The sequence below is a fragment of the Sinocyclocheilus anshuiensis genome, unplaced genomic scaffold, assembly GCF_001515605.1.
Source record: "Sinocyclocheilus anshuiensis isolate Anshui unplaced genomic scaffold, SAMN03320099.WGS_v1.1 scaffold385, whole genome shotgun sequence".
Taxonomy (NCBI): Eukaryota; Metazoa; Chordata; class Actinopteri; order Cypriniformes; family Cyprinidae; genus Sinocyclocheilus; species Sinocyclocheilus anshuiensis.
The window spans coordinates 664,704-673,695 of record NW_015539876.1 but is presented as its reverse complement, the minus strand read 5'-3'; the positions used below and the strand labels follow the sequence as shown (position 1 = coordinate 673,695).

Sequence of the window (8,992 nt, the reverse complement as noted above, 5' to 3'; positions counted from 1 at the left end):
CCTCTTTTCTATCAGGTGGCGCTCCTTTTCTCTCTCTGGGTAGAAACGGTCAGGCCATACCTTGAGATTGTAGACGAATGGATTGTTCACGGTCACTTATTTGACCCCGCCAAAGAATTTATAATTCAAAGGTACAAAAACCCTTAAAATGTCTATATATACTGCCATTTCAAAAGTTTGGGGGGAAAAAATCATGTTTTTCACAAGAATTGATGATAAATCCATGAATTCTGTTTTGCCATCACAGGAATACATTACATTTTAAAATATGTGACCCTGGACCACAAAACCAGTCTTAAGTCGCTGGGGTATATTTGTAGCAATAGCCAAAAATACATTGTATGGGTCAAAATTATTGATTTTTCTTTTATGCCAAAAATCATTAAGATATTAAGTAAAGATCATATTCCATGAAGATATTTTGTAAATTTCCTACTGTAAATATATTGAAACTTAATTTTTGATTAGTAATATGCATTGCTAAGAACTTCATTTGGACAACTTTAAAGGCGATTTTCTCAATATTTAGATTTTTTTGCACCCTCAGATTCCAGATTTTCAAATAGTTGTATCTCGGCCAAATATGGTCCTATCCTAACAAACCATACATCAATGAAAAGCTTATTTATTCAGCTTTCAGTTGGTGTATAAATCTCAATTTCGAAAAATTTACCCTTATGACTGGTTTTGTGGTCCATGGTCACATATATGAACATAGAAAATGTTACTTTTAATTGTAATATTTCACAAATATTGCTGTTTTACTATATTTTCGATCAAATAAATGCAGTCTTGATGAGAATAAGATTTCTTTTAAAAACATTTAAAAAGTCTTACCGACCCCAAACTTTTGAATGGTACTGTATGTAAGGGATTACATACAGCCAACTTATCATTATCGCAAAATAAACGACTTCAGGGTGATTCAAGACCCCTTAGTGTTGTGTCAGGGTGATTTTCACTTTGCGCTAACCACTGTCTGTGTCCACATTATCCTGCTAATTATACACCTGCTTTCTGAATAAATAAATATATAGATATGTTTACTAGGAACAAGGATGTACCAGTAAACCACAGGGACTTCTGGTATGCCACTTACACGCTGTATAGCGTGTCTGAGACGGTGGAGAGCGAGGAGAGGCTCAGTGATGCTGCCAGTGGAAGTTCTGGTGGAGAGCAGGCGTCCAGCAGCAGACAGCACACCATGGTGTCCTTTCTCAAGCCTGTGCTCAAGCAGATCATCATGGCTGGCAAATCCATGCAGCTCCTGAGGAACCTGGACTGCAAGGAGACAGCGCAGCTGGATGGCTCCTCCAGAGGTCAGTGTCAGAGGATAAATTTCAGTCAAGTTTAGTTTTTATGTATTTTTTTTTAAGTATTTTTTCCCCCCTAGTGTTAGTTTCCTGCTTTCTGAATAAATAAATATATAGATATGTTTACTAGGAACAAGGATGTACCAGTAAACCACAGGGACTTCTGGTATGCCACTTACACGCTGTATAGCGTGTCTGAGACGGTGGAGAGCGAGGAGAGGCTCAGTGATGCTGCCAGTGGAAGTTCTGGTGGAGAGCAGGCGTCCAGCAGCAGACAGCACACCATGGTGTCCTTTCTCAAGCCTGTGCTCAAGCAGATCATCATGGCTGGCAAATCCATGCAGCTCCTGAGGAACCTGGACTGCAAGGAGACAGCGCAGCCGGATGGCTCCTCCAGAGGTCAGTGTCAGAGGATAAATTTCAGTCAAGTTTAGTTTTTATGTATTTTTTTTAAAGTATTTTTTCCCCCCTAGTGTTAGTTTCAGTGCTTATCCTGTATAACATAAGAAATTTGTTCCCTCTGCCTATGATGACACACGCAAAAGAATACAAAGTTGTCACATATAACAACACGGCACTGTAGCACTTACTGACAATGACATGTGCTATAAATGTGCCAGTGCTGCTACATTTTGCAGTAACTTGGCATCCATGGGCACTTATGATTCAGCATCATGAACTACATACGCAGATCTAGCGTCAGCTGGAGGTTGCGTCAGAGAACAACTACTAGTCACCAGTCTGTGTTCATGGCACAGACTTAGAAATATACTCAAGGCCTTTGTTGATTAAAACTGACAATATATTTCTTATTTTAATTTGTTCCCTCAACAACTCATTTTTATTTAAGAACCAGGGTTCCCAAGGTCTTGAAAAAACTGAATTTTTAAACATCAAAATTCTAGAGCTGGAAAAGTCGTGGAAATGAATACAATATAAAAAGTAATGGACATTTCTATAATGAATATACATTTTTAATATCAAGCTCTAAAATATTTTGAGTAGACATTGCTGAGAAATGGCCAGTTCAAAATAATTTAAAAACATTGAATGTTTTTGTGATATATTCCCATAATCACAAACAAGTGGAAAAGTCCAATAAATTCATGATCGAACCCTGAAGAACATCCAGTTCTTGAATCTACTAAAATTACAGAATGTAACTATTTTAATTTTAATTTAGTTATTTTATATTGATACTCCTGGTTTCTTCAAATTAAAAAAAGTTCACTGACAAGCTGCGCAAAAAATCGCGCGAATATGAACGTGGTTTTGCGCAGCTCGTCAGTGAACAACGGCTCTGTGTAGTTAATGCTGCTCAATGTGAAAGCACGCACGTGATGGAGATTTACCGCTGATTACAGAACCGGCTTTTCTGACAAGATGCGCGTTAAATATCGCATGCGATTTATCGTGCAGCCCTACTTTACGGTGTTATTTGCAGGAGTTACTACTTATTTAGTAGATATACCCACCCTAAAAGTCATACAAAGAAAGAAATATGTGGTTGTTTATTTTAAATGTGAATTAGACCCCTTCTTGTTTAATAGTGGTTAATTTCAACATAATGCACTGATGGTCTGAAGTAATTTTCTCTGTAATTCTATTACATTTTCATCCATGTTGTTTTCAAGTTTCAGTTTAGTTTTTTGTTGCATGCTCACATTTTTACATTAGTTTTCGTTTGGTGATAATATCCATTTGTTTTTGTGTTTTAGTTGATTACTTCATTTTTATGTTTCTTATAGCTTAATGTCTTAATATTTCTGACAATGATTAATGAATTCTGTTTCTCTGCAGATGCCGAAAGAAAGAGTCTGTACACGCTCTTCTTGGAATCAGTTCAGACACGTCTTTGGCATGGAGAAGAGTCACCCACAAATACGGTTACCAAGCAACAGGCAACTAAGAAGAGCCTGATCAAGATGCAGTCCATTGTAGCACGTCATCTGGAGCTGGACGACATCCATGACCCCCTGCTGGCCATTAATTTTGCAAGGTAACAGCAGAATACAGAATAAATGGTTTGACGTCACTGAAGTTCACACTAAGAGCAAAAATGTTAAATGTAGATTTGTGTTTTCAAAGATTGAAATTATATAAAGTCACTAAACTATGTTTGGTCATTCACAATTTCATTAGCTTGCTTTCCGTTGAAGTGATTGCGATGTGTTATCTCTTGCAGGCTTTATTTAGAGCAAAATGATTTCCATGAGAAATTCTCTGTCGGCAATGTGATTTTGGACCGCTCCTCTGAGTCTGTGACATGTCAGACGTTTGAGCTTACGCTCCGCTCCTGTTTGTATCCACATATTGAGAGGAGATACATCGAATGCTGTGGCAACCTCATGAGAACCCTGAAGAAAGACTACAGGTGAGATACTGCAGATGAGTCCTTTGTGCATGAACCTCACAGTGTTGCTTAACTTTTTATGCTTAACTTTCTCATTTTTCATCTTAGGCTTCTGGGGTACTTGCAGGCCATGAGAAACTACTTCCTTTTGGAGGCTGGGGATACTATGTATGATTTCTATACAGCCATCTTTGACAAAGTTCTGGAGAAGGAGAGCTGGCAGCAGCTGGCATTCCTTAATGTGCAGCTGCAAGAGGCTGTTGGTCAGCGCCAACCCGAGGACAGCAACCGGTACTGCACATGCATCTCTAGAGATCCTGTGGTTTACCATTCAACCCTACCCGATACCACTCAATATCCTGTGGTTATTTTTTTCTCATGATTCTAGGTTGTCTATATTTCTTGAAACTATTGATCCTGCAAGAAAAAAACAGCCAGTGAATAACCTTGATGGTCTTACGCTGAGTTATAAGGTTACAATTAATTTTGACATTTTGAAAAATTTTGCTCTTTATGCTTTGAAGATTGTAATAGCACAATAAATAATAAAAATTGTTTTAATTTATTTGTTTTGAAATGTAAATGTATGTATTTGTTTTTATGAGTTATCTGTATAAATTATGCATTTTATATGAATGCCTTTTGATTTTCTCTCACCAGGTTCCATGGCCTGTAGATATTGTTATGAGTTCAGAGTGTCAGAAAATCTACAATCAGGTCTTTCTACTGCTGCTTCAGATCAAATGGGCCAAATATAGCCTGGACACATTACGATTCAGTGGCGAGTTATGATTTCTCTACTGGAGTTTTCATTACTTCTGTTTATTTGTAATAAAAAGAGCGAGAAATAAAGCTAGTGGATATTATTACAAAAAGGATACGCTATTAAATGGCAATAAGATATCTATATATTTCATATTTATGTAACATCATAGCTCCATTGTATCTCATTGTAGTTCAGCGATCACAGGTCTTTTTTTCTTTATTCGCAATACTTTCATATCAAGATGGTTTCAATTCACTAGTTCATATGGGATCTTAATATAGAGTCTTCCCACAGATTTGACAGTAGCTGCTAAGACACAAGAAGGAGGCCAGTCTGAGGAAAGCACAGCCAAAGAGCCCATAAACCAGCAGATTCACAGGATGTTTCTCCTGAGGGTCAAACTCATGCACTTTGTCAACAGCCTGCATAACTACATTATGACAAGGGTAGGTCTGAAATACATAAAATAGGCTTTATTTATTTGCAGCAGAGTTCAGACTTTTTTTGTTTTGTTTTTATTTGAATCATCCTTTTATTACCCTGTGGACATACACCTTGCTACATTTCATTCGCAGATCCTGCATAGTACAGGTCTAGAGTTTCAACACCAAGTACAGGAGGCTAAGGATCTTGACCAGCTCATCAAAATCCACTACAGATACTTGTCCACCATTCATGACCGATGTCTGCTCAGAGAGAAAGTAAGCGGTAAATATACAGACCAAAAAATGAGTCTGTCAAAAAAAATTTGCATGTTAAAATTGCAGTTTTTCCTATCAATTCAGTAAGCTGTCTTCCCCATGATGGTTGGCCTAGTTTTTACTTTTATACCATTATGGACATTTGTGTTATTTCTGATCCATCAATTCAGGTTACTGTGTCTTTGCAGGTCAGTTTTGTCAAGGAGGCCATCATGAAAGTGCTGAACTTAGTTCTCATTTTCTCAGACAGATGGCAGGCTGGTTTTGGGGCCTGGAAGTAAGTTTAAAACTCTCCATGTATAGAATCTCTTTAGATGTTTCAGTCTAGCCACTTGTCCTTGTCTCGCAGCTTTCACTTCATTTTGATGAGGATGGGGTTTTGCTTCCCTTTTCGGATTTTACCATTGGTTAAATATTTTCTTTTTTTCCCCTCAGAATCGAGTCGATTGACAAAATGGAGTCGGATTTTAAAAACTGTCACATGTTTCTGGTGACTATTTTAAACAAGGCCGTGTGCAGAGGCTCATTTCCTCATTGTAAGTCCTCCACTGCTGTGCATTTTAAAATAACAGGGTGAATCTCACTAACCCTGTTCAGATGTTGTCTGTATTTAACTCCAAAAGACAATATACTCTATTGCAAACAAGAGCAGTGCATTTATGGAAATATTCTCAATTCCAGTCCTCGCGTACCACAGCTCTGCATATTTTGCATGTCTCTTTTATTTAACACACCTGATTCAGATAACCAGCTCGTTTGAAGAGAGCTCCATGAATGAACTGTGTTCCGATTGACATGGTCCCTACACAGTGTTCATTGCTCCCTACTCCCTGAGCACGGGAAATCCATTTAAGTGTACTTCACTTCGGAACATTCATTCACGGATTTGAGCTACACCACTGCCTGCAGCGTCTTTACACACAGACGAAGCTTACTAGAGAAGTGTAAAGTGTGACATAATATACCTCTGTGAATAAATGCAATTTAAATTCACGTCTCGCACACTTTAATGCCCTTTGAGAAGAACATATACGCTCCCTTCGAACTGGAATCATGGTGGAATATCCTGTGATGTCCACTTTCGCAGGGCACTTACGGTTGAATAGAACAAACGTCTGAAGTGATAAGAGATACATAAAAAATGTGCAGAGCAGTGGTACGCGAGGACTGGAATTGAGAACCACTGTTGTAAAGTATTGGTGCTATTTGTTGTACTAATTTTAATTTACTGATTATTACAGATATACTAAATATTACAGAATATTTACAGTAATTAATTATTACAGTTATAAAAATACAGTAAGAATCATCATTGAGAGTAAGAATTAAAAACAAATGTTCCAATGCAAAAACAAAAATCTTTATAAATTGTCTATATATTTATTTTTTTCAGTGAATAATGAGTGAACCCAGAAATATTTTGTTTTACTCCCCATATGTTCCTGTTGTCTTTTACAGTGGAGTCCTTGGCGCTGTCGCTAATGGCTGGATTTGAACAGTGTTAACAGATTGAGCATGGTTTCAATCCAGAGCATTGAACACAAGACAGATTATTTATTGTACAGCTGCATGACGGCTGCTGTACTGTTCTTGTTTTTCTCTACCAGGATATCTGACTTCATAGCACATGAGAGAGACAAAATCACTATAGCACTTCATTGGTACAGAAGTAGCACTTTGTGTCTGTAAACAGTGAAACTTGTGTTAAATTGTCTACTGTCTACAGCACAGTTGCTGCATCAAGATACTTAACGTAATGTTTTGTGAACAGTGTTTTTTTCAGCATTGTTGGCCTGTGTTATGGCTCAATATGTCAGAAGTAAAACGTAAGTGTCTTCTACGTGCAGTGGATATGTGAAGCGCACATGACAAAAGCAATTTAATTTGATCTAATTATGTATATTACATGCAACCGTGAAAAGAAAAACTTAAAGCTCAAATTTAAGTACTGTACATAATATTAGCTAACTGTGAAAAGTGTAGACTACATTTGTATGCAGTTCATGCCTATATTTGTATGTTGTTGTTGCTTAAAGCCTTTTTCATTGTGCTGAATGGATTGCATATTTTAAATTAAATTGCCCTTACTTTGAGATATAATACTGCCTTATACTTTTTTAATACACTACCATTCAAAAGTTTGAATTCAGTAAGTTTTTTTTTTAAATAAATTAACTTTTTTTTGTGAGAATGCATTAAATTGAAAATAAAAAAAATTGAATCATGATTTCCACAAAAATATTAAGCAGCACATTGTGCCGAGTTGTGCTGTTTTCAACATTGATAATAATAATAAACGATACTTGATGCAATGTTTTGTAACGGATCATGTGAAACTGGAGTAATGGCTGCTGAAAAATCCGTTTTGCCATCACAAGAATAAATACATTTTTAATTGGAATAATATTTTATAATATTCTTGATCAAATAAATGTAGCCTTGGCTTGGAGAGTGTAAGAGACTACAACAACGTTACAATGGAACGTTACAATATTGTTTATAGCACTGAAATACACAATACAGGAAAATAAAGTATATGAAATGGAGGAAATATGAAAGCAAAAAATAAAATGAAATAGAATGGGGGTAAATGTACATATAAGATGTAGCATTTCTAAAATTGGAATATTTACATTTCACTCTAGATTCCACATGATAAAACTAACATTTCACAGTTCAAAGTTCCTGCTTCTGCACTCACGGACGTTTAGTGCGGAATAAGGGCTGTGATCCTGAACGCCCCCCTGCTGGAAGTGTGCCGCACTGCGGCGCTGGAGTTTCCTGTTGAATTTCCCTGTAGAGCGCAACAGGAACTTCCAGCCTGAGCTGCGCCTGCGACAACACTCACCGCGAGCAGGATTCCTCCGCAAACTCCCTCAGATACTCCAAACCGCCTCAGATTAACCACCAAAAACCAATTTACGAGTTACCTTCATCCTCTCAGCCACCTCAGAACTGGAAACCACATCGGAAAATGCATGAATGAATAGTTGAAGCGGATTGTTTGTCCTGGAAAATTCAAGCAAGGGTGGGTAGAGCGGAGTTTTGACTTACTTTCATCCTGGGTGTTGTCTTGTTTCAACCGCTTTCTCTGTATTTGGTCAGTCAAACAGTCGGCGTTCGCGTAGTTTTGTTATAATATGTGTTTATGTTTCAGTATGTGCAAGACAGAATGGAAAGGTATTGTTGGGTTTAATTCCTTTGAGTTGTTTGAAGTTTTATGTCGTGGGTGAGGTGGGCCTACACGCGACGCGACAAAGTAGAACGTCCTTTAAAATAAACCAAGCTGTCTGAACTGCAAACGCGACAGAACGCTTCATAATGTGTGCGCGTTATGTCGCGTAGTTGGGGTGACATGCAGTGGTGGATAAAGTACTTGAAATCCACACTTAAGTAAAAGTACAGATATCTTACCAGAAAATGACTTTGGTAGAAGTTGAAGTCACCGTTTAGAATATTACTTGAGTAAAAGTTTTAAAGTGTGATATTTATTGTACTTAAGTATGAAAAGTATATATTTTTTAATATTTAACATACAAAAGTATTTAAAGTAAAAGTACAAGCAAATTCAAAAGAGAAAAGGAGCACACACACACATATATATATATATATAGATATAAAAATTGTGCTATACACAGTTTGAGCAGCAAGATTGTGTTCAGTTTTAACTCTTTCATTCCAACACAAGAAAACCGTTTTTGCATTTATGAAATCAGCATTCGATCTGCATCATTCAGATTCATTTACACAGACTTTTTAATGCAGCTCAGAGAGGAGCTGGTGTGGCAGGTGGAACTGGAACTGTGCAGGTTGTCACAACATCTCTTATGTTTCTGTCTTCACGAACTGCCCTGAAACA

At 37.2% G+C, this 8,992-nt stretch overlaps 2 protein-coding genes across 4 annotated transcripts in view; both read left to right on the top strand.

The window, feature by feature from the left end:
* LOC107685296 (gamma-tubulin complex component 5-like) overlaps window positions 1-7,233 on the top strand; it is a 12,972-nt gene extending 5,739 nt beyond the window's left edge. The window contains exons 13-24 of one of the 2 annotated variants that reach the window (XM_016481832.1): window positions 16-131; window positions 1,444-1,712; window positions 3,114-3,312; window positions 3,499-3,687; window positions 3,775-3,957; window positions 4,055-4,139; window positions 4,327-4,447; window positions 4,727-4,878; window positions 5,008-5,133; window positions 5,322-5,410; window positions 5,569-5,669; window positions 6,592-7,233. In XM_016481832.1, the coding sequence (XP_016337318.1) occupies window positions 16-131; window positions 1,444-1,712; window positions 3,114-3,312; window positions 3,499-3,687; window positions 3,775-3,957; window positions 4,055-4,139; window positions 4,327-4,447; window positions 4,727-4,878; window positions 5,008-5,133; window positions 5,322-5,410; window positions 5,569-5,669; window positions 6,592-6,638 (1,677 nt within the window). In that variant the 3' untranslated portion in view covers window positions 6,639-7,233. Of the gene's footprint in view, window positions 1-15; window positions 132-1,050; window positions 1,320-1,443; window positions 1,713-3,113; window positions 3,313-3,498; window positions 3,688-3,774; window positions 3,958-4,054; window positions 4,140-4,326; window positions 4,448-4,726; window positions 4,879-5,007; window positions 5,134-5,321; window positions 5,411-5,568; window positions 5,670-6,591 lie in introns of both variants that reach the window. The other variant, XM_016481831.1, reaches the window with a different exon arrangement.
* An 848-nt stretch (window positions 7,234-8,081) lies between these two features.
* The window catches only part of LOC107685293 (cytoplasmic FMR1-interacting protein 1 homolog), a 40,192-nt gene continuing 39,281 nt past the window's right edge, over window positions 8,082-8,992 (top strand). The window contains exon 1 of one of the 2 annotated variants that reach the window (XM_016481825.1): window positions 8,082-8,155. The gene's annotated coding sequence lies outside the window, so the exon portion shown is untranslated. Of the gene's footprint in view, window positions 8,162-8,992 lie in introns of both variants that reach the window. The other variant, XM_016481824.1, reaches the window with a different exon arrangement.